The sequence below is a fragment of the Zootoca vivipara genome, chromosome 6 (genome assembly GCF_965207765.1).
Source record: "Zootoca vivipara chromosome 6, rZooViv2.hap1.1, whole genome shotgun sequence".
In the NCBI taxonomy this organism is placed as follows: Eukaryota; Metazoa; Chordata; class Lepidosauria; order Squamata; family Lacertidae; genus Zootoca; species Zootoca vivipara.
Genome location: NC_142589.1, coordinates 10,007,501 through 10,031,995, shown reverse-complemented (window position 1 = coordinate 10,031,995; position 24,495 = coordinate 10,007,501). Strand labels below are relative to the sequence as shown.

The 24,495-nt window shown below is 46.7% G+C and overlaps 2 protein-coding genes across 3 annotated transcripts in view; one reads left to right on the top strand and one right to left on the bottom strand.

Annotated features, from left to right (window-relative positions):
• Positions 1-1,455: 1,455 nt before the first annotated feature.
• On the top strand, positions 1,456-13,517 carry SLC66A1 (solute carrier family 66 member 1). Its single transcript, XM_035119960.3, has 8 exons — positions 1,456-1,635; positions 4,069-4,352; positions 5,885-6,014; positions 7,227-7,314; positions 9,568-9,725; positions 11,160-11,252; positions 12,088-12,273; positions 12,848-13,517. The coding sequence occupies exons 2-8, from the start codon at positions 4,180-4,182 to the stop codon at positions 12,944-12,946; spliced, it is 927 nt and encodes a 308-aa protein (XP_034975851.1). The 5' UTR covers positions 1,456-1,635; positions 4,069-4,179; the 3' UTR covers positions 12,947-13,517.
• Positions 13,518-14,896: 1,379 nt separating this feature from the next.
• Positions 14,897-24,495, bottom strand: part of CAPZB (capping actin protein of muscle Z-line subunit beta) — a 69,760-nt gene continuing 60,161 nt past the window's right edge. The window contains exons 7-10 of one of the 2 annotated variants that reach the window (XM_035117843.3): positions 21,237-21,302; positions 18,659-18,735; positions 17,827-17,939; positions 14,897-15,939 (exon numbers count right to left, since the gene is read on the bottom strand). In XM_035117843.3, coding sequence (XP_034973734.1) covers positions 17,837-17,939; positions 18,659-18,735; positions 21,237-21,302 — 246 coding nt within the window. In that variant the 3' untranslated portion in view covers positions 14,897-15,939; positions 17,827-17,836. The remainder of the gene's footprint in view (positions 15,940-17,826; positions 17,940-18,658; positions 18,736-21,236; positions 21,303-24,495) is intronic. The other variant, XM_035117844.3, reaches the window with a different exon arrangement.

Genomic DNA, 24,495 nt, shown 5'->3' with positions numbered 1-24,495 from the left:
ATTCGACTCCCTCCGGAGGTTGAGGGCTCTCCTTCCATGGAGTTTTTTATTTTTTATTAGCAGAGATTGGATGGCCATCTGCCCTGGATGCTTTAGTCGAGATTCCTGCATTGCAGGGGGTTGGACTAGATGACTCTAGGGGTCCCTTCCAACTCCACAATTCTATGAAATGCATAACGGATCTTATGGGGGTCTCTCCATCACTGGAAGCTTTTTTAAAACTTTATTGCAAAGCAATTTACATATAACACAGACAAACAAGACAATAATGACAACTAAGCATTAACTAACAACACATCGTCCAACACAGGGGTAGGCAACTTAAGGTCCGGGGGCTGGATGTGGCCCAATCGCCTTCTCAATTTGGCCTGCGGACAGTCTGGGAATCAGTGTTTTTTTACATTAGTAGAATGTGTGCTTTTATTTAAAATGCATCTCTGGATTATTTGTGGGCCATAGGAATTAGTTCATTCCCCACCAAAAAATATAGTCCGGCCCACCACATGGTCTGAGGGACAGTGGACCGGCCCACGGCTGAAAAAGGTTGCTGACCCCTGGTCTAACATCACACACATTTTTGACTTCATCACCTCATTGTGCTTTCTACAAATTCTTAACCTTTACGCATTTGCTGTTATGTATATCTGTTACATATCCAGAAAATTTTCTACATTTATAGTTTCCCTTAATATTCAAGATTCAGTCTAGACCTGTCAGGAGATTTGCATTTTCACAATATTGTTTTAGATATTCTTGAAATGTTATCCATTCTTTACACACTTTCTGGTTTGAGTTTCCTCTTTTTCTCCCATTCATTTTCGCCATTTCCAAGTAGCCTGTTCTATCCTCTTCACCTGCCAGTCAAGCTTTGTAGGAACCGAGTTACATTTCCAGTTTCTTGCTGCTAAAATTCTAGCCACCGTAGTTGCAAACATAATTTTTTGGGGGGATTTCACTTGAAGCGTTTCAGCAGAGGTTGGATGGCCATCTATCAGGGATGCTTTAGTTGAGATACCTGCTTTGCAGGGGGTTGGACTAGATGACCCTCAGGGGTCCCCCTTGACCAACTCTACAAGTGATCCCCCCTCCCCATCCCCACCCCTCCCCACCCCTTCTCTACATAAGTGCCTGGAAACTTCCATTTCACTGTATCTGAAGAAGTGTGCATGCACACGAAAGCTCATACCAAAATAAAAACTTAGTTGGTCTTTAAGGTGCTACTGAAGGAATTTTTTTTATTTTCTACAATTATTCTAAGGCGCCGCCACAACCAAACGGCAGAGCTCCGCCCCGAGGCGCTTCCTAAACGCGGGCAGCAGGCTCTGCGCGTTCCGTGGGGTTGACTCATTGTTCGCCCCGGCCAGGAGGCGGAGCGAGGCCCCGATTACTCCCCCTTCGGTGGGGCGGGCTCTGCCGTCAGCTGACTCCGCTGCATCAGCCAACCCTCCCGCCGGCGCCGCAGGGGAGGAGCTGCGGCCGAGTCGGGCTGAGAAAAAACAAAGCCGCGCTCCTGATCGGCGTCTGAATAGACGCCAAGAGGAGCGAATCCGGTTTGGGAGCATTGGCACCCCGAGGCGTGCAGACGAGGACCAGGAGCTAAAGCGAGCCCCGCCTTCAGCGTCTTTGGGAATCAAAGTGAGTTGAATGATTGCGGTGGCGGTTCTCCCCAGGGGAAGAAGGGTTCCTAACCCGGGGTAGGGCACGATGTTTCCCTCCCCCGAGGACAAACCAGGGCAGGTATTTTTTTTAACCCTATTTTCCTTTCCCAGCCCAATTTCTTGAGGCTCGCTCAAAGGCCATGCTGATAAAAATTCATGATGCTAAGTACAATATGTTTATTTACTTTATAAATTTTATATACCGCTTGATTATTTTTTAAAGAAAACCTCAAAAGCAGTTTCCAAAAGGCAAAACGATAAAATTAGCACAGAAAAATAACAACAATAATTTAAGGTGAAATAGCAATAGACTAAAAACAGATTAAAACTTGCACCAACTTCCTAATAATCTGGGAAGGCTTGCGTAAAAAATGTTTTTAGCCGGCACCGAAAAGAGTAGAGCGAAGGCTCCTGCCTGATTTCAATGGGCAGGGAGTTCCAAAGTGCAGCCACACAAGAAAGATTGAGTTATTACTGTCTATCATTATTCCTTGATGACTGTCTTGCAAATGAAATGGAGACCACCTGGGGCTTAGATTTACCAGGAGGCTGTTATGGGACTCGCAAGCCCCCATCCCAGAATCACTGAAGGCCTTGGGCGTGGTTCCTACTTTCTTACAAAATTTAAAAAAGCCACTCTGCCTGTGCTCAGAGGCCTTCCTGTGTCCCAGAACTGCCCCCAGGCTTAGGGGGGGGAAAGGGGGTAATGATGCCAGCGGAAAACCTTATTATTAACTGGAGTTTGGTAGGGAGGAAACTTTTTTGTTCCTTCTCTTTGATGGTATATTGAACGTTTTTAGATGGGTGGGAGAAGCTGAATCGTGGCCCATTACAACTGCTACTCTTTTTACAAGACCTCCAATTGGCTTCTTTCATTCCCAGACTTTTGCAAAGGTGGAAAGCAGTGGTAGACAAGAGTAACCCTGGGCATGTGCCGAGTGTATTCCTCCATCTTTGCTCACAGCCAATTTGGAATTAGCTTCTTTGTGTTCCACCTGCTAGATCTTTCCTGGGGAAGGTCATTGTGGGTGCTATTCTGGCTCCGTTTTTTTGCAACTCTTTCTTTTTTTGAAACAATCGCCCTATTCCTGCCGTGACGGATAGAGGCTAACTAACTCAAAAGTTCTGGCCCCTAGCTATAGCAGAGTAGATTTCCCCCACCAAATTTCCATTGGGCCAAAGGGTCACTGTCACTTTGGGACAGTTCCTTCTTGGCTATTGTGAGAGAGCAGGATACGCTCTAAATTCTCCAAGTGATCTTTGTACATGAGGGCTGGTGGTTTTGTGACCGCGTTTCCACCCCTGATCTGTAAAATGAAAAACAGCCTCTTGTCCTCACCTAGAACAGACTAGGGATGGGTGGGCGGGCGGAGGGGACAGACTCCACTGGACTTCTCAGACAGACATTTGGATACCAAACCAGGTCACTGAAGTTGTGTGTCACCCTCCTGTTTACACACACCCAGGTGAAGTGCTCTGGAATCTGGTCTTGCTTCTCGAGTCGACTCCAGTCAAATGTTTTTTTTTTTTTTTGAAAAAAACTTTACACTTTCTTGTTTGGCTGGCAAAAAGAAAAGAAAAAAAGAACCCAGTTTTGGAAGACCAAACTCTCTCTCTCTCTCTCTCTCTCTCTCTCTCTCTCTCTCTCTCTCTCTCTCTGTGTGTGTGTGTGTACGTGCGCCAGAATGAAAATGAATTTTTGTGCTGAAATGACGCTTTGTGTCTGCAAAACAAGAATATGTGCTGGGGTGGGCAATTATTGCCGGCTAAAGTCCTCTCTCTTTTTCTTTGGCTGTGGGATTGTGAAAGGGCTCCCTGCTCACGAGACAAGTGTGACTCTTCCCTGAGCTGTGTGGTTTTTTTTTGTTTTTTTTTTTACTTCTGGCACTCATGTCAGCTGTCCAGGTCCCAGAAAAAGTGCTTTACAAGAGCAGCTGCTTGGGACAGTGACCAGGTTGGGGTGGGTGGATTGAAAGAGATGGCCTTTACTGAGGTTTGGGGGATTTCCCTTGACATTTGGGTCCCAGGTTGGTAGTTGGAGATATACTGCTCCTGAACTTGGAGGTTCCATTAAGCCCCAGTGGCAAATAGCTGTATTGGGTTGCATCCAATGTTAGAGTAGACCAACCACACAGTTTGACTAATTTAGGTTCATTCATTTTGGTGGGTCTTCTTAGTTGGATACAACCCTTCTCCTACCTGATTCCCTCTAGAATGGTGTTTATTTAGCATTCTAGGTTAAAATTTGTGTCTGAGAAGCCTTTTTACCTAAAGGGGAAAGTTTTTAGCAGGCGTCAGGAAGAATACAATAATTGATTATTGTCAACTAGCAGGGAGTTTCAGAGTGCAGCCACACAAAAAGACTGGTTCCTTACTATGGCTTTTATTTCTTTCCTTTCTTCCTTGGCAGGTTCACGGTTCGGCTATGGACAAATAATCCTGCCCCTCATGTTTCGTGTGACTTCGGCGGCCTTGCCTCCCTTTCCCTAAATTCCCTAAATTGAGTTTTTGCTCAAGCACGATGCCGCTTCACCTGAAAATGATCAGTTTCCAGAGTATGAATTTCTCCGATTGCCCCAATGGCTCCCAGTGGGTTTGGGAGATATTCCACGAATGTGCACAGGACGGCTGGGACATATCCAGCGTGGTGCTGGGCTTGCTTTCCATCTTCTGCTTTGCTGCCGCGGCTTTCCCGTAAGTAACAAAAGGCAAAAATACAACAACTGTTGCTTCCTCTTTGGTTGACTTGAGTGATCAGATCTCCTAATTGAAGAACTCTACAACCCACTGCTGGAATGACGGGCGGGTTTATCATTGCTGACGCAACGTTTTTTTGGTAGACGTGAGTCACTTCCCGCTCGAGCAAGTCTCCTCCTGCCCTCTGGAAACACCGAGCTTTCCTCTTTTTTTTCCTTCCTTTGCAATAGCAATGACAAAATCCCTCCAAATGAGACACAAAGCTCATGTAGCTGGCTGGAAACTCGAGCAAGGTAGTGAGCCTTTGTGCTGCAACATTTTGTTGCAGTTCTCACCTACGTTGTTGCTAAAGAAAAGCCCGGGAAAGATATCTACCTATTACTCACCAAATGGATCCAGGCCAGGTTGCGAAAACATAATTTAAAATAAAAAAATTCCTTCAGTAGCACCTTAAAGACCAACTAATTTTTTATTTTGGTATGAGCTTTCGTGTGCATGCACACGAAAGCTCATACCAAAATAAAAATTTAGTTGGTCTTTAAGGTGCTACTGAAGGAATTTTTTTATTTTGCTTTGACTCAGACCAACACGGCTACCTACCTGTAACTATAATTTAAAATGAAGTGCATAGGTGAAGCAGCAATCGTTACTTGCTTCAGATGTCTTGAGAAAGATTGCTGTGTGAAAAAATGGTTGCAGGCTAGGTGGCCCATTGGCCCGATACAGCAGCTCTTCTTGCCCTGACCCAAGATTGAAGACCCTGTCTTTATTTGTCTGAATTTCCTGAAATTTTATTTGTTTTTGTATGCTTTTCTGCTCACCAGAACTTAATTAACCTTTAATTTAATTAACCTGTAAGTTTCAACTCACCAACACAGCACAGGCCAAAAAAAGCAGGTTTTGCAAAACATTAAACAATTGTAACTTAATCAACCTTTGGTTGATTTGATTGACATCCTATGACATTTTAAAATGTGGTGGGATGTGTTTTTTTGGGTGGGTGTTATTGGGTGGTATTGTTGTTTATTTTGATTATTTATCTTGTGGTTTTATATTTTGATTTTATTCTCTGAACTGCCCTGAGACCTCCAGGTATAGGGCGGTATATAAATTCAACAAATAAAATCAAAAAAGAAACAACTGTTTTGCTGTTTACACCTTGCATTTTTGTTTCAGCGATGTTGCTTGTTTGTTCTTGCATCCTACACTTTTTAGAGATTAAAAAATATCATGCAGTTTATGCACACTTTTAAATAAACGAATGTAAAATAAAACCCGTAAAACCAACTAATATCAAAGTAGCAAAACAGAAGCACAGAACTATCTCTCTATATAAAAAGTACTAGAAATATTGTAACCGTGTGTGTATATGTGTCTGTGTCTGTCTACATCATACTTCTACAATCATACTTTTTTGACTGGGGGCCTGGTCACCTGGAGATATCATTTGCTTGCCCTAGGTGACCAAGCAAAGCTTGACCGGCAAGCCTACTCTAACAGCTTCTTCCTCCAATGTCTCCCTGCTGCAGCCAATACTACCTGGCCTGTAAAACTGGGATTATGGACCAGGCGTTATCTGTCTACTTCCTGTTGGGATGGTTGGGAGGAGACTCTTTAAACCTGATTGGGTCGTTCTTGGCTGACCAGCTACCACTACAGGTAAGAGGAGCCTTTCTGCAGCAGAGTAAACAGAACTGAATCGGATGCCCTCATCCATGTTTTGCGTGGTTTAAAATAAGGACCACTGTTCTGCTCTAGTCAGACCTCATCTGGGAGTCCTGTGTCCAGTTCTGGGCATCCCAGTTTAAGGATACAGTGGTACCTCTACTTACAAATAACTCTACTTACGAATTTTTCTACTTGGAAATGGAGCTCCGTCCGCCATCTTGGATGCGGTTTAGATAGGATTTTTTCTACTTACGAATTTTTAGATAGGGTTGCTTCGACTTACGAATTTTTTCTCCCAATGCTTTCCTATGGGATTCGACTTACAATTTTTTTCGACTTACAAATGTGTGTTCGGAACACATTAAATTCGTAAGTAGAGGTACCACTGGTATTGACAAGCTGGAATGGTATTGACAAGCTGGAATGCCGAGGAGCGTGACCCAAGAGCAGGCATAGGCAAACTCCGGCCCTCCAGATGTTTGGGACTACAATTCCCATCATCCCTAGCTAACAGGACCAGTGGTCAGGGATGATGGGAATTGTGGTCCCAAACATCTGGAGTTTGGCAATGCCTGATCAAGGGTCTGGAAACCAAGCCATATGAGGAACGGTTGAGGGAGTTGGGGATGTTTAGCCTGGAAAAGAGGAGACATGAGAGCCATCTTGTAACATCTCAAGGGCTGTCGCATGAAAGAGAGAACAAGCTTGTTTTCTCCTGCTCTGGAGGGTAGGACTCGAACCAATGGCTTCAAGGAACAAGAAAGGAGATTCCGACTAAACATCAGGAATAACTTTCTGCCTATAAGAGCTGTTTGACGGTGGAACGCACTTTCTTTGGAAGGTGGCGGGATGCTCCTTCATGTGAGGTTTTAAAACAGAGGTTGGGTAGTCACCTGTCAGAGACTCTTTAGCTATGATTCTTGCATTGCACCATGGGGTTGGGCTAGAAGACCTTTGGGGTCCCTCCCAACTCTACAATTCCGAGATTCTATGGAAATGAATTCAGTGAAAGAACGTGATTTGTGACTGCAGTTTAAGGCAATCTTTTTCCCACACTTGATCACTTTGTGGAATCGGTATAGGCCTGGGTGCAGAATTTTAATTCTTTTAAATTCAGAGTTGCTGTTGACAGCCATCTCTCTCTCTCTCTCTCTCTCTCTCTCTCTCTCTCTCTCTCTCTCTCTCTCTCTCTCTCCGCCACAGGTATACACAGCCATCTATTACGTACTGGCAGACCTGCTTATGATGTCTCTCTACCTCTATTACAAAGTCAAGAACCAGAACAGAACCTGTAAGTTTCAACTCACCAACACAGCATTAACGCAGGCCAAGAAAAGCAGGTTTTGCTAAACATAAAACAATTGTAACTTTAGAAAAACAAACCAAAACATTAGCCCTGTTTTCAGGAAATACCTTCAACACAAGTTGGGGCCCCATTTTGGGGTTTGGGGCATGCAACTTAATTCTAGTTTTTATCTCTGGGCATGTGCAGAGTTCTCTGCCCTGCTTTGCCTATGGTTAACAACGAACTGAAGTACCAGGGCTGCAGTTTTCCTGGAAGATACTTTAAACCTTTCTACTCAGTGCTCACTGACTTCCAGGGTGGAATGCAAGCTGCAATGGGTGGGGTGTGGGTGTGCACTCTGTACATGCTCTAACGCTCACTTAATTGGCTCCAGGGCTCAACATCTACCCTGCCGACTGCATAACCATGTTCCTGTCCGATACTGTACATTTTAACTGTTGTCAATTTCAATAGTGCCATCGGTTTGTGTGATGCTTTAGAGCAGGGGTCCCCAAACTACGGCCCCCGGGCCGGATGCGGCCCAATCGGCCTCCCAATCCGGCCCGCGACGACCCCCGCCGCCCGCTGCCGCCACCCGCTCTTACGGCGCGCGGCGCGGCGACGATCAGAAAAATCGGCAAAAAATCGCCGAAAATCCTTTTTGCGCATGCATATGGGCCTCTCCCGACCCAGAAGAGGTCATTTCCGATGCACTTCCGGGTCGGGGGAGGCCCATACGCATGCGCACAAGCGATTTTCGGCGATTTCCCCCCCGCCCGTGTGCGTGTGCGCATGCGCACGGGCGCGCACTCCCCCGCCCTCCGGCCCGCTGCGCGCGCACTCCCCTGACCTCCGGCCCGCCGCGCGGTCGGCGCGGCGGGCACCGGCCCACTACGCGGAAAGTCTGGGGACCCCTGCTTTAGAGAGTACAAAAGGGCAGATCATTGTCTCAAAACACCTACAATCTAAAGTTTGGCGGGGATTCATAGAAGCCTTGAGTCAGTCTTAAATCCCAATCCTTAAAACTTCCCCCACCCTTTAAAACAAAGGACTTGCCTCTCCATCTGTTAATTTCATCAAACTTTTTTGATCTGTTAACTCTGTGAACAACTTCCTGGCTGTTGATAATGAATTTATCTTTCCCCTTTTTTGAGATATTTTAACACTGAGGCTGAAGGTCAGTGGCAGGGTGTCATTTTGGGATTGTTCCCCTAAAGGAAAATGGGACCCAGGTGGCGCTGTGGATAAACCACTGAGCCTAGGGCTTGCTGATCAGAAGGTCGGCGGTTCGAATCCCTGTGACGGGGTGAGCTCCCATTTCTTGGTCCCAGCTCCTGCCAACCTAGCAGTTCGAAAGCACGTCAAAATGCAAGTAGATAAATAGGAACCGCTACAGCGGGAAGGTAAACGGTGTTTCCATGTGCTGCTCTGGTTTGTCAGATGCGGCTTTGTCATGCTGGCCACATGACCTGGAAGCTATATGCCGGCTCCCTCGGCCAATAATGCGAGATGAGCGCGCAACCCCAGAGTCGGTCACGACTGGACCTAATGGTCAGGGGTCCCTTTACCTTTACCTAACACTGAGGCTGAAGGTCAGTGGCAGGGTGTCATTTTGGGATTGTTCCCCTAAAGGAAAATCTGTTACTGATGTCATAATTCTGGCCCCTGAATGTACCCCCAAAAAGCCACAGTAGGGCTAAACATTCCTAATAATGATTTATGATTGACTAATTGCACTTTTTTCCTCTGTTGAGCTCATGTAATCCCCACAACCACCTGACTTTTATAAGACATCTCAAGGCAGCCCTGTATAGGGAAGTTTTTAATGTTTGGCGTTTTATTATGTTTTTATACAGGGGTCAGCAATTTTTTTCAGCAGGGGGCAGGTCCACTGTCCCTCAGAGCTTGTGGGGGGCTGGACTATCTTTTGAAAACAACAACAACAAATTCCTATGCCCCACAAATAACCCAGAGATGCATTTTAAATAAATGCACACATTCTACTCATGTAAAAACACGCAAATTCCTGGACTGCCCGCAGGCCGGATTAAGAAGGCGATTGTTTGCCTACCCATGTTTTTCTGTGTCTCAGAGTGGCTGGGGCAACCCAGCCAGATGGGCAGGGTACAAATAATAAAATTATTATTATTACTTTGGGAAACTTTTTAAGGGGGTTTCCCATCCCCTTGTTCACACGCCCCCCCCCTCTGGCCAGCTTTCTGGCTTATCCTAAAGCAACTTCTCTCTTTCCCTCCTCAGTCTCCGCTTCAATCAATGGCGCGTTTGCGTTCCTCGTTGTGGGAACGGTGTCTGTGACCTCCTTCCTGGGCAGACCCTCCTCTCTCTCCGAAGACGACACTGCGCACTTCAGAGGGAGGATGCTTCTCTTGTCTGCAGAAGATAGTCCTGGATGGGAGGTGGGCTTGTTTTTTTGTTTCACCTAAAGATTGGAAGCTGGAGGTCATGTGAGGCACAGGGCAAGCCTGGTGCTCAGGTTTCCCCTAGAAGAAACCCTTCCCAATTTATGACCTACAGTGGTACCTCGCAAGACGAATGCCCTGCAAGACGAATGCGTCTTGCGATCTGATGGTGACTTGCAAGACGAATTCGTTTTGCGAAAAATTCTGAATCGCGGATTCCCGTAGGAATGCATTGAAATTTAATTAATGCGTTCCTATGGGCAAAAAAAGAAAATTCAATGCATTCCTATGGGAAACCGCGATTCGCAAGACGAATTTTTCACAAAGCGAATTGACTCGCGGAATGAATTAAATTTGTCTTGCGAGGTACCACTGTAGTTAGGACAGATGTATGATGTTTCACTAAGGGTGTTACGGGTAATTTGGAAAGCTTATAAAAAGGGGAGCCATCCTTTGTTCGGAGCTTTTTTCTGCTTCTTCCGGATGGTAGTTTGAAGTCTTGTTGTGACAATAAAGATCAGGCCTGCAGACTGCTGTTTTGCTCCTATTAAATAGACAAAAAAAAGACAGGAGCAAATTTAAAGTAAATAGGAGACGAGGAGGAGAACTTTGCAAGAGAGTGGCACCACTTAGTCACTTTTGTTAATTCATCTCTTATTTTACATCACCTGGGGGTTGGGCCTCTTGAAGTGAACTAATTGGCAGATTTGGTAGTGGGACTGTCTCTCTCGGGTGGGCTCTCCTTCCTTGGAGGTTTTTAAGCAAAGGTTTGATGGTCATCTGTCATGGATGCTTTAGCCGAGATTCCTGCATTGCGGGGGTTGGACTAGATGACCCTCGGGGTCCCTTCCAGCTCTACGATTTGCGTGTGAACAGTTATTTCTTTGCCACGCTTAACTGGTGAGGAGGAACGGGAGATTCTTATGACACTTGGAACCAAAGGGCCTGTTGGTGAAGGGGCATGTAATTTCATAAACGTATTGTTTCAGTTAATTGGTTTGTTATAATGGTTTCGTGTATGTTGAGGGGGCGAAAAATATAATAGTGTACAGTATTGCAGTTGCCCCAGCACACTTCGTTCTACAACAGGTAATGTATAGGTAACTCGTAACTTGCGTGCATTTAATGGATGCACCTTCAGCTTTCTGTGCTTGGCCAAAATAATTTAAAAAAATTAAAAAGGCTTTGGCAATCCCACCTGCCAGTGGACCCAGTCTGTTTTGACTTTACATGCTGCTCCCAGAAAATAACCCCACTGTAAACTGAGAGCTGTCTGTTTTTTCTTATTCTTGAAAAACTAATAAAAGAATAATTTCAAAAAATAGAGGAAGGGGAACCAGAGGGCAGGCTGGTTTGGGCAGAATTAATTTTAAACCTGTTCCGTTCTTGGGCCATTTATTTATTTCTTAACGACCTGGTTACCTTCCACAGCCTTTCACCCAGCAAGAAATCATTGGTTTCACTATTGGATCTATTTCGTCTCTTCTCTACCTGCTTTCCCGGGTCCCACAGATCTACACAAATGTAAGTCGCACTCGGGAAAATGGCGCAGGGTCTGTTTCAGTAGCAGCGGCTCTTTCAGGCTGGCTTGGGAGGGAGGCTACTGTAGCTCAGTGGCAGAGCAACTGCTCTGCATGTCGAAGTTCCTGGGTTCAGTTCCCATTTGCATTTCCGGATAGGGCCGGGAGAGACAACCCTGGGTGGCTACTGCCAGTCAGAGAAGATTCAGAGCTAAATGGAGCAGCTGACTTTGCTTTTGTTTAAATGGGCCCTTTGAACCACGAGGACTAGAATTTTACTTTCTTTTCAGTAGGTGGCAGAGCACCCTGCTTTGCCGGCACGTGGTCTGAGGTTCCAACCCCAGTAGCCTCTCCAATCAAAAAGGGTTGGGCTGCTGGTGAGGGGAAAGGCCCTTCCCTGCCTTTGGCCCTGGAGAGCTGCTGCCAGTCAGAGTAGACTGTATGGGGCTCGATGGGTGAATAGTCTGACCTGATACAAAGCAGGCTTTGCTCATTTTCTCCAGTGGCTGCAGCTGGGTGGGAGAGAGATCACAAGTGGCCTTCAGGAGCTGAGCTCAGTTCGGCTGCTAAAAACAAACCTTTTGCACCTGGTAGATCTTAAGAACGCAAGTACAGCCTGGCTACTGGATCAGACCAATGGCTCATCTATTCCAGTTCTGACACCCAGGTGCCCCAAAGGGAAGCTCACAAGTGGGACCCAAGCCCATTGCTCTGGAGATTCCCTGCATCTGTCTGCACAATTCCAAACGCATCTGCATTGTGTGCCTTAGATATCCACAATTGCACCCCATTCTTCCTGACTCTCTGATAATTGTAATTCCTCTTTACTTGCCCTGCAGTTCAAGAGGAAATCGACCGTCGGCATATCTTATTCTCTCTTCGCTCTGGTGATGCTGGGGAACACTTTGTACGGACTCAGCGTCCTGCTGAAAAACCCAGATCGGGGCCAAGCTGAAGGCAGCTACGTCATCCACCACCTCCCTTGGCTGATTGGCAGTTTGGGAGTCCTGGCTCTCGACATCATTGTATCCTTCCTCTCTCTGCCCCGTCACACCCCCACCCCCAGCCAGAGTTCAGCTTTTTTGTGTGTTTCTGCAGAGGCAAAATCCCGTGCAGAGATGAGAATTCTATAGACGATGCATCCTAGTGGTTAGAGCCATACATTTTAATTATTTACCCAGGGAATCAACTCTCTGCTTACTCAACAAAGCTTACCGAGTGATGTTGGGCCTAAGCTACCAAACAGGACTGCATGGGTAAAACTGGGATTGGGTCCACCTATGCCAGCTGAGCTCAGCTCCTGGGAGGAAAGTGAGAGCAAGTGGCTCCACTCTGCTGCATCTTCTCTTCTGCTCCTCTGCCCTGTCTTCGTGCAAATCCAGAATTGTGACAACCTTACATTTTTATCTATATAGGAAGATATATGCTGCTGCCTTGATTGGGGGGGGGCAACACCACATTAAGTTGCAAGGGTCTTTTTTTTAAATAAAAGGATTACAGGAATCGAGATGGACCAATGGTAAAATCGAGAAGCACAAAATTAAAAACTAGAACGGGCTCTTCCTGTTGCAGAAACAGTCCTTAACTTCACCAATTCAGATTTCGTTTCAGTTCCTTGCCTACAATCGGAAGAGGCTACCGTCGCTTGAAGAGAGAGAGGCTCTCCTGGGTGGTCAAGAGGAACCTCCTGAAAGCTGACAGGCACGATTTTTAAGTGAGTGAAGATGCTGTGAAGGCCTTCTCCCTTCCTGTGGACTTTGGAGAGCATGCACCACAGCTAATCTTCTTTTACTGTTGAACAGATCCTTCTCCAGGGCCTTTTCGGGGTTGGACTGACTACCTCTCAATGGACAATGTTTCTATTTAAAAGGGTGGGTGGGTGGGGGAATCAATCTAACAGGTTGTAAGCTGAGGAATGAAAATGGTGCTTTTTTTATTTTTAAGTGTCTTTGGAACTCAAGATGCACATAGCTCCCTTGCCACAGTCACAATCCAAAATAAGGGAAAATGTAATTTAATGAGGAGGTTTGGATGGGATCAAAGGGAAATCACTGCAAGTGAGGGATTCAGTAAAGCTGCATCTCTGGGCTTCAAAGAGTTATTTGCCTTCATAAACACAGTCACACGTGATTTCTGCCAAGACCCATCGAGGGTGAAGGACAGAGGTCTTGTTGTGTGGCACACACACGTTGGGCATTCATTTTGAATAAGCGTTTTATTTGCACAGATGGATGAATATGAAAATAAACTTAACCCCCCTTTCTAATAATGTCTGGTTGCATTGGGAGAAGACAAAACAGAACCGTGGACAGCCAACGGAGCTCAGTGTTGGAAGATTCGGGGCAGGTGAAATTCTTCACACCGCACATAGTTAAAAGGGTGGAACCTGCCCCCATAGGAGGCAGAACCAGCCACCAACTTGGATGACTTTGAGAGGATTGGACAAATTCATAGAGAAGAGGGCTATCCATGATGGAGGCAGCAGTGTTTCTGGATAGCAGTTGCTGGATACGGAGAGGGCTGCTGGCTTCTCATTGGTGCATCTGGTTGCCCACTGTGAAAACAGGATGCTGGACTAGATGGGCCATTGGCAAGATCCAGCAGATCATTCTCTATATTGTTAATCTTGGCCACAATCTCACTCCTCTCTTCAGTGTTGATATTTGAACAGGATAGGTTTCCTGGGGGTGTTTTAGTCAGCCTAAACTCTGGAAAGATGAGGGTGTGCCCCCCCCACAAAAGGTAAAGGGACCCCTGATTGTTAGGTCCAGTTGTGAACAACTCTGGGCTTGTGGCACTCATCTCGCGTTATTGGCCGAGGGAGCCGGCGAACAGCTTCCAGGTCATGTGGCCAGCATGACCAAGCCACTTCTGGCGAACCAGAGCAGCACACGGAAACGCCGTTTACCTTCCCGCTGTAGTGGTACCTATTTATCTACTTGCACTTTTGATATGCTTTCGAACTGCTAGGTGGGCAGGAGCTGGGACCGAGCAACGGGAGCTCACCCCGTCGCAGGGGTTCGAACCGCCGACCTTGTGATCAGCAAGCCCTAGGCTCTGTGGTTTAGACCACAGCACCACCCGCGTCCATAACAAGCTGACTGCAAATATGATACTAGAAAACTCAGTGGTTGTGAATACAGAAGTAGGTGACATCTAGTACAACTCAAGCTAGCCCATCACTCTTGTCAGGAAATACTTCGCTGCTTTAAAATGTAGGTAGGTAGCTTAATTCGAATTGAGGCTGGTTTGTGGAGGAAAACACCTCAAAACAGTAGGAACTTTCTTCTCTCTCTTAACAGAGACCTCTCCTTCCCTCCCAGCACTACAATTCTCAGAGCTCCCGTGGGGAGGGACGGGCTGCTAAACCACTCTGGGAACAGTGTGAATGTGGCCAGTCTCTCAACCTAGCCCAGTGTTTTTCAAATTTGGATCTCCAGCTGTTGTCGGACTACAACTCCCTGACCACTGGGTCCTGCTAGCTGGGGGACAATGGGAGTTATAGTCCAGTAACCTTTGGGGAGAGTGCAGGTTCCCTGACCATGCTAGACAGGCTATCCCACTGACTGACTTGTTACAAGCACCACCACATATCAGACAAACCCACTGTAAGGAACATGCAAAAAACGGCGAACTTCCCAACGCAAGTTTTCATATATTTTTTTGTGGTTTATTTTATTTTTTATTTTTAAGTATGGAGGCTCAAGTATAAGATGTAGATTCCGATTTAAGCATTACAAATAAAATAAAAATAACCGGGGAGGGGTGGGTTTAAAAAATTTTCTGCATTGCATTCCATAGAAATCAAAACAAGAGAAGGGATTTGGGGGCGGGGGGAGAGAGAAAGCACCTCACTGTCCCCATTAAGAAAGAACATCTTGCAGCCATCACCAACTCAGCAAAATTCCTCACAGCTCAAAAAGTCGGGGGGTGGGTGGGAGAGAGTTTACTTCAGCCTTCTGCACCCCCCCCCCCGTACAGCCCCCCACCCCACCCCCACACATACATGGAACAATTTCTTTTCCAGTTTTTCGTTTTCCTCTTTCACACACCACAGTATATAATAAAGTTTTTTTGTTGTTTGTTTTGTTTTACATTTTTTACACCAATGTAACAAAAGATGAAAAGAAAAAAGCAGAGGGAGGGGAGGGGACGGAAGGAGGGGAAGGGAGTAAGACTAACAGAATGGTCTGGTGATTTTATGCATATAGATGTCGGGGTGGGGGCCAGGAAAAAAAAACAGGGCAAAAAATTAACACCACCCCCTCCCGTGGATCTTTTTCTCTCTACAGAAATGTGCTCCGCAAAGTCTCGAGAATTTTTTAAAAAAATGGTGCAAATTAAGCCGAGAGAGAGACTGATGAAAGTTTATACAGCTTTATTCATCTGGGGTGGGGTTAGGGAGGGGGGGGGGACTTGAGACAGCACTTTGTATGTGGCCATGATGTGATGGAGACGCAGACAGAAAAAAATAGTGGCAGGTGGGTGGTGGGGGGAGAGGAGAAAGGGAGAGGGGGAAAAGTTCTCTAAGAAAAAGGAATCTAATGAGAGCATGGCATGTCTCGTTAGCATCGTCAATGGAGCGGGTGTTTTTGTTTTCGTTTTAGCTTTGCTGCTTCTTCTTCAAAGCCTCCACCAGGTCGATCTTCAGAGCTTCTTGCTTTGATTTGTCCGCAAAAGTCTGCACAGACCTGGAGGGAGAGAGCCAGAGGGTTAAAAACGGAAGATTGCAGAATGGCTGATTGGGAAGGGGCCTTGGATTTGCGTTTTGGGGAGAGAAGAGGCAGAAACTTATACGTTATATAGTTATGAGCCTCCTAAGAGCTCCGTTTTCTGGAAGACGACTCTTCTGGCATTCCACAGGTTCCTTGCTAATTGTGACGTTTCCCTGAAATCTGTCGAGCCTCTTCCCAACTGCTGTATGCATTCTGGACTAATTTACATTACTGTTCTTTAGTTGAAAGTCATAGTCCAAAGGATCAAATTTTCCCAAGCAATTCCCTTGTAAACCTTCCTTTTTAAAAAACTGTTCTGAAGTGTTGTTTTGCAATTGAGCAGTATATTGTGACGAACTGACTGAAGAGGCTGGTAGGCTGCATGTGCCCATGCTGGCTGGGGGAGAAAGCAACAGCCCTCTCATTGACTGTCATGACCCCGTTACTCAGATAGACTAATGCTGAATGTGCAGGTTCCATGGCACCATCCTAGCAGTGCAGGATCAGTTGGCCATTATTTCACACCTCCTTAGGTTTCCACAACTCTCCTGGAAAACTACTTCGTGTGTGTGTGTGTGTGTTGCTTTAGTAGACAAAATCAAACCCACACATGTTTTTCAGCAGTGTTCCTGAAAAAGAGGGGAAATTTTCTCCCCAGCTGCCATCAAAACAAGCAAGGCATCGCCCTGGACGCGGCTCAAGGGGGTTTCTGTGGCATGTTAGGAGCTTAACTCGTGGAAGGTTAAGCCGGCCTGAGGTTAGTCACTGCCATGCAGCCTAAGCAGTTAGAATTCAGAAGAGCAATTCTCCCCCCCCCCTTTAAGACAGTGGGGGTGAGACTGCAGAGTGTTTGATTTGGGCTGTGACTCTTCGGCGAATTGTATTGTTCCGGACAGAGTCAGCAGAAGGAAAAAATGACCATAAGGGAAGACCTTGACTTTTCTACTCCTTTCACTCTTTTCCCTGTTGAACCTCAATCCCAAAGCTCTGTGGATTATTGCCACCGTTTGTGGTGCTGCAGAACAGCCGGCAGAATCCAGCTTCTGTTTTAAAGGGGGGGGGGGAAGAGTGGAAACAAGTGCCTAGACCTCAAGAGAAAGGGGGAATAGTTCAGCAGCAACCTGCAACTAAATTTGTATTCTGCAAAAGTCCAAAAGAATAAAAAACAAACAATCCCCAAATGAATTTTAAGTGGTATATGCAGAATTCAGGATCTTGGGCTTCATTTCAATTTTTATAAAGCCAAGTTTCTAGTCCACAGTGCTGGTAAGAGAAGCCCAAACGTTTGTGAGCAATGCCTGCTGAAATCTTGGAAGGGAGGCTTGAAGGAGGTGGAGTTTCAGCACCCCATACAGCTCCTTGCCACCGCCCCACCCCCCTTGAATCAACTGATAGGGTTTTCTGTGGAATTTCTAACAGTTACTAAATTCCACATTTTAAAAAAGGAAGGGTGTTGTTACTTTTACAAAGAATTTGCTGGCGTTTCTGCATGATGTACACACAGCCCTTATTGCCGCGGGTGTGGTTTCTCTCCCCGCCCATGTACAGACTGATAAACAAAATCACACACACACTATTTATTTTTAACATACCAAGTGCAAGAAACTCCAAAACAGTGGGCAAATAAGACCAAATCAAGCCTTTGGAAGAAAGGGACAGAGAGAGAGAGATAGAGAGAGAGAGAACATGCCCTAGTGTGTTCTAACTGGTTCAAGTTAGAGGTTAGGGGGTTAGTTTGTGTGAAAGGCAGAGAGGGCCCCAACATGCGCTCAAGGAAGGCCAAATTCGCCTGGCCAAAGTTAAGTGCTGTTTTAGTGCCAAGTGGTGCACTTTGCAGGCTGGAGGGAGGCCAAGGGGGAATACCTGGGCCGGCTTAGTTATCCGGCTGAATGTACATCTGGCGTTGGGTCAGGACTTGGGAGAGCTCCCTCTGCAACTGCTTATACTTTTGGTTGTCGGGAATAGCATCAATAGATCTAGAGAGGAGCAGGTGCGAAAATGGAAAAAGGGAAGAGAAGCAGAGGAAGTAAAAGAAGAGGTCAGAAGAGTTGGAGAAATGGAAGCAGAATTGGGGGGGGGGGCACTGGAGCTGCAGGAGAGAGAGAACACAGCAGGTAGAAATAATTGAGGCAGGGGTGGGAGATAAGGGGAGACAGACGACGTTGCTTTCAGGTAGCAAAAGCAGAGAGGAAGTAGTTCACCATCAACTGATGCTTCTTTTGGTTTGGAAATCGGATGACACACAGCTTGGGGGTGGCTGGGAAACAACTGCTTATAGAGCAGCAAGCTGCCAAGTCACACAGAGTGCTTCTTCAAAGAGGAAGCTCTTTGTGCTACCTTGAAGCTTGCTATCTGAAACCTTTGCCATATCAGTGTTGCAATTTAATTGGAGAAATGCAGCTGGGAGAGGGTGTGGATAACAAAAACCTAAGATTAGCTCAGAAGGATTGAACAGAACAGGGCACTCTTAATGGTAGGATAGAGGTAAAATTCCAGTTGTTGCTTGTAGTGGGCTTGAAATGCAGGGAACCAGGGCTACATAGCATTGCTAAAATGTGCTACGGTTCAACACATTCCTCAAAGAGAAATGCCTTTTTTTAATGATGGAAATAATTCATGGGAGTCAAGAGGGTGCAGGAAGGGGGGAGGGGAGGGGAGAAGAACAACAACCGCAAAGTTGCAGTCCATCCCTTACCTCAGTCCATTGACAATGTCCTTCGTCTTCCCAAAATAAATCTCATTCAGCGTACTTCTGATTTTATTCTCCATGTCCTAGAAATGGGGTGGAGGAGGGGGAAAGGGAGAGAATCCACAGTCAGTTCAAAGTGCTAGTTTCCACCCTGGAGGAAGTGGTAGAAGCAAGGTAGAGGGCCTGGAAGATGACCCATCACAGGAAACACACCTGTGAAAAGCTTTCAGGTGAAAAGGAACCAGGTAATGTTTGCTGCGCCTTTCCTCTTAAAAAACAGAACTGCTTTGCTCTGCGTTGCAGCATGATGCCCCCTCAGACACCCCACTGGTACACACTGAAGCCCAAACACCCATCCAAGTATGTATTTTAAAAATAAAATCCTCCTTTTTGCCTTGTAATGGCTGGCAGGATGGATGTACTGAAATCAAAAACATTTAAACTGGCAAGGGGAAAAGGCCAGTTTAAACCAAAGAATCATTTTGAGGAGACGATGGTCTTAATGGGTCTTCTTGCCTTCAGCAGGAAAAATAAACCCCAAAGTGGCATGTTTGAAATAAATTAGAGAGAAGCCAGGGAACTGAAAAAGAAATGTGTATGAATAAACATTAAGGTTTTAAAACAAGAGACAGAACATTGTAATCCCTGCCACTAGAGGGCAGCAGGCACCCATGCAAGCAAACGCCCGCTGCAATACAAGTCGGGAATTGTGGGTCCATCTGCACCACACATTTAAAACAGTATCGTACCCCTTTCAACAGCCGAGGCTTTCCACAAAGAATCCTGGGAGCTGTAGTCTGTTAAGGATGCTGAGAGTTGTCAGGAGATCCCTTATTGCCCTCACAGAGCTACAATTCCCAGAGCGGTTTAACAATCAATCCCTCTTCCCTGGGAACTGTAGCTCTGGGAGGGGAACATTGGGGAGAGCGCTTTGAATGCATGGTGCAATTTGGGGTCTGTACAACCTCAAAGATGAGGCTGGGTTTAAGTCTAGCTGAATCCCCACAGTCAAGCAAACAGGTGGAGTGACTGAGGATCTTTTAACCGTTGATGGCTGTGCCAGGCAGGAGAAAGAGAGGCAGATAGAACAGTGTTGAATCTCAACTAAGAGAACCTGGATTGGAGTCTTCACTGGGCCATTTACACCTCGGGCAAGCCTTTCTTTCTCTCCTTAACCAGCCTTGGAGGGGAATTGTGCAGGTAAAATGGGATGGGGAGGGGGTGTAACCTGGCCAAGTGTGCCACCCCGACTCCCCCTTGATCTTTTTAAATGCAAAAATGAACAAAAAAGTTGGGAGTGCAAAAAAGCAACTCCTCCCCAAAATGAACAAGATGCTCTCCCACTCAGTCTCATTTGCCCTTTCAAGTCTGCCCCAGCTTTGGCAATCAGGATGAGGCCAAGGGACACACAGCCAAGAGACATTCTTGTCAGGGTGTTAACAGGGTGCACTGACATTTTTGGAGAGAAAGAAGGCGCCTACTTGCCGAGCGGTGTGACCTTTAAAAGAACAGCAGCCATTGGGAGCCATATATTTTGAGAGAAAGGAGGGAGGGAGGGCATGGCTGTTTTACAGGTATGAACTAGCATGCCAGGGAGAGAGTCCAAAAGGGTGCTAGTTCATCATACCTGTAAAACAGGATCTAAGCACAAGAGCACTCTCTCCCCTCCTGTGGTCTCCAGCAAGTAGTGATGCGAAGCACTTTTGCCTCCATCTGTGCATGTAGAGCAGGGGTCGGCCACAAGTGGCCCACGGGGGTTGTTTAAATGGCTCACAAGCTGCCCCTGAACCGAGCCACCTGCTTGGCGAGTCCCTGCGCACTGCACTTAACCGGCACAGCGCAGAGTGGGGACTCGCTTTCGCGGCGCTGGAAATTGCATCTGTGCAGACGCAGATGCCGGAAATCACATCTGTGCAGATGCGATCCGGCCCACGGAGCGATCTCCGCAGGAGTGAACTGGCTCAGGCGAGGTAAATCTTGCTGACCCCTGATGTAGAGCATAGGTATCATAGCTAGTAGCCATCAAGAGCTTCACCCCACCCATTTATTTAATTTCAACAGGTCAGCTCTGAGTTTAACTTAGCTGGATACAACCCAGACTGTGGTATCTGGGTGCAAACCGGCATACTCTAAGGATCTCGTTTCTTTTATTTTTTTTAGAAAATGGAAGTTACTAGTCCTCAAGACTAACTAATGTTCGTTTCATCAGACTTACCCTGAAGTATAATTTAATTGGCTACAACCTCGAAAATTTAAATAAAGGACACAAAATGGTAGAATTTAAGTTTCCCCAAGATGCAAAAATAGCCAGCAAGGGGGCTGGGCTCTAGCTCTAGCTGAAGCCAAAAAGTTCCATTTAGCCACCATATAGGAGAGCGGTAAGCAAATAGTTAAATTTGGGCTGATTTGGCCCATGGGCTGCTAGGTGAAAGACTAGCGTTGTAAGAAGATGGATGAACTTCACCCCGTATGAAGACACAACTCAACCACCCCGGCCTCTTGGGAGATTGGGGTGGTTGACAACAGGGTAGAAGAGGGCATCCCAAATCCTGACTCCCTTCCCACCCACCTTGTCAGGACCTACCTCTACCAAGCGCCCAATGTTGGCTATGTGTGGAGAGGAGTCGCTCACAGTCTCGTCTTTTTCCATCTGGAACAGGGAAGGAAGGAAGATCTGGTTAAGAGGGAAGTCAACACCACAGAGGTTACACTGGTTAGAGCTCACCTGTTTGGGAGTCTGGAAGGAGGAAGAACACTGGGGGTGGAGGAGAGAAAGGGAAGGCGGCTTGATGCATCGCCCAGGACCGGCTGGAGGACCAGAGCATGGCGGCACCTTCACCTCCACCACCAAAGCCCGGCATGCTGAGCAGTTCAACAAAGCCCCAATGCTCTTCTGGCTTCAACACAAGCCTGAGAGGCATTGGGGCTGGCTCATTGTGTAGGGCTGGGCTATGTATCTTGGCTGCTTCTTCCTCTCATAAGGTGGGAAGTAGCAGCCAATACACAACAAACAAACAACAATTTTATTATTTATACCCCGCCCATCTGGCCCCAGTCACTCTGGACGGCTCCCAAAAGAATACTAAAAACACAATAAAACATCAAACATTAAAATCTTCCCTAAACAGGGCTGCCTTCAGGTGTCTTCTAAAAGTCAGATAGTTATTTATTTCCTTGAAAACTGAAGGGTGTTCCACAGGGCAGGCGCCACTACCTAGAAGGCCCTCTGCCTGGTTCCCTGTAGCCTCGCTTCTCGCAGGGAGGGAACCACAAGAAGGCCCTCGAAGTTGGACCTGTATCCGGGCTGAACGATGGAGGTGGAGACGCTCCTTCAGGTCTACTGGGCCGAGGCTGTTGAGGGCTTTAAAGGTCAGCACCAACCCTTTGAATTGTGCTCAGAAATGTACTGGGAGCCAATTTAGGCATTCCAGGCACCATGATATATCAGCATATTGTGGTATTTAGCAGCTGATATATCGCAATGTTGAAAACCAGGTCTCCCCCAGCCGTGTTGGTTGGCGGTTCCCTAGACCAGATGGATGGATGAAGGGCAGTATACAAATTGAATTAACAACAATAACAACAACAACAACTTAAGGAAAGGGCTGAAGCTCAGTGGTAGAGCACCTCTTTTCCATGTAGAAGGTCCCAGGTTCAATCTCTGACATCTCCAGGTAGGATTGGGACAGACCCTGGTCTGAATACCAGGGCAGCCACCACCAGTCAATGGGTAGTACTGCCCCCTGGGGGCAGGAGGGATTACCTACAGAGGTGCTAAGAGGCAGGGGAGAGGCAGGGGGAGCTGAAGGTATAAATGACCACCAGACTTTGGAAAGCTGGTATCGCTGGATCAACGTCATCCATTTTATTGCATTCATTAAACTGAATAGTTTTTAACTGGATTTTGAATAGGTGTGCAATCCATAATTGATCACCGATGAGAATTTTATTGTTTTTTTTCCTTCCTTCGTGGGCTGTGCAAACCGCTCTTCCAAATAATGCTTTTTATGGAGGGTACTGTAGGGGGAAGTGGGGATCGGTTTTTGAAACTAAGGTTGGCCCCCAAAAAGGTTGGGGAACTACCAGTACAGGTCCTGAGCTAGATGCCCCAAGGGGCTGATTCTGCATAAGGCTGTCATTTTGCATGACTCAGAAGGTGTGAGATCAGTGCGTAATTTTGCCTCTTGGTTTATTACCAGGAGTTTTATCATACTCATTTCCGGAGACTTCAAGGTGCAGCACACAAGCAAACGAAAACAAGATTAATGATAATTGCAACGTTGTCTGAAATGCATAGGCGCTAAGATAGCATGATTTCACACTCACAAACACACACACTAGCAATAGCAGGAGTAGATTCAGACACAGCCTAAGCTAAGCAACAGCGAATCTGGGGGTCACCTGCATGTGAGAAGTGGGTATGCAGGCAGGTAGCAGCCCGTTTTGTTTACAGTAGATCAAATGCAAGTAAGAGACGATGTGAAAAAAGTTCATTATAAAATCATGCACGGCATGGAGAAAGTGGATTGGGTTGTCCGTCCCCCGTCCCCCCCCCTGACACTAGAGCAGGGGTCAGCAACCTTTTTCAGCCGTGGGCTGGTCCACCATCCCTCAGACCATGTGGTGGGCTGGACTAATTATTTTTTGGGGGGTGGGGGTGGGGAATGAACGAATTCCTATACCCACAAATAACCCAGAGATGCATTTTAAATAAAAGGACACATTCTACTCATGTAAAAAATATGCTGATTCCTGGACTGTCCGCGGGCCGGATTGAGAAGGCAATTGGGCCGCATCCAGCCCACGGGCCTTAGGTTGCCTACCTGTGAGGACACTGATTGTGCTTTCCACAAGTGACGACTACTGACTCCACAGGTACATATGTACGGTGTTTTATGATACAACTATATATACAAGACAGAGCTAAAGTTCTCATGTCCGTTCAGTCCAAGTCAGATTCCAGGAGTGGCAATCGTCGGGACCGCCTCCAGCAAAGTATCTTGGGTGCCCTTAGTCTCCTCCTCTCCTCTCTGCGCTTTAGATCCCTGCATTGTTGAGGAGACGGGGCGATGATGTTTCCCTCCCCTCCTGAGCCGCTCAAGTGCTTATCAGTGTCCCTAGCGCCTGAGACCTCTTCCTCCAGAGAGCTCCCTGCCTCTCTGACCCCTGGCACTGCCTCACCAGGCTCTCTGCTGGCTCCTGGCTGGTGCTGTGAGCTCCCTGCATCCCTGAGCCCTTGCACTCCCTCGCCAGGCTCTCTGCTGACCCCTGGTGGTCCCCTGACTAGAGTTGCCAGACTCAACAGTGGACAGGACTTCTGTGCCTTTAATTGCCCTGCTCTCTTTTGAGTCTGGAAACCTTAAAGAGAAGCCAGCAGACCCTTTGCTTGGAAATTAAACAAAGGGTCTGCTGTTTTCTCTTTAAGGTTTCCAGACTCAAAAGAGAGCAGGGCAATTAAAGGCATAGAAGTCCTGTCCACTATTGAGTCTGGCAACCCTACCCCTGACACTACCCCTGCACTAGAACTTGGGCTGTCCAATAAAGCTGTATGTTGGATTCAGGACAGGTTTGTCATGCAGCGCAGGGACAAACTATGAAACTCACTCCCGCAGAAGTCAGCAATCACCACCAACTTGGATGGCTTTAAATGAGGATTGGGCAAATTCATGGAGGATTAGTACAGTCGTACCTTGGTTTTCAAACAGCTTAGTTCTCGAACGTTTTGGCTCCTGAACGCCATAAACCCAGAAGTGACCGTTCCGGTTTGCGAACTATTTTTGGAAGCTGAACGGACTTCCAGAATGGATTCCGTTCGACTTCCAAGGTACGACTGTGTTATGAGT

Excerpts from the sequence above, each read along its gene's own strand:
- SLC66A1 (XM_035119960.3), top strand. The coding sequence starts at position 4,180 with ATGCCGCTTCACCTGAAAATGATCAGTTTCCAGAGTATGAATTTCTCC. Across the intron at positions 4,353-5,884 it reads TTTGCTGCCGCGGCTTTCCC|CCAATACTACCTGGCCTGTA; the intron begins GTAAGTAACAAA and ends TCCCTGCTGCAG. Across the intron at positions 12,274-12,847 it reads TCCTGGCTCTCGACATCATT|ATTTCGTTTCAGTTCCTTGC; the intron begins GTATCCTTCCTC and ends TCACCAATTCAG.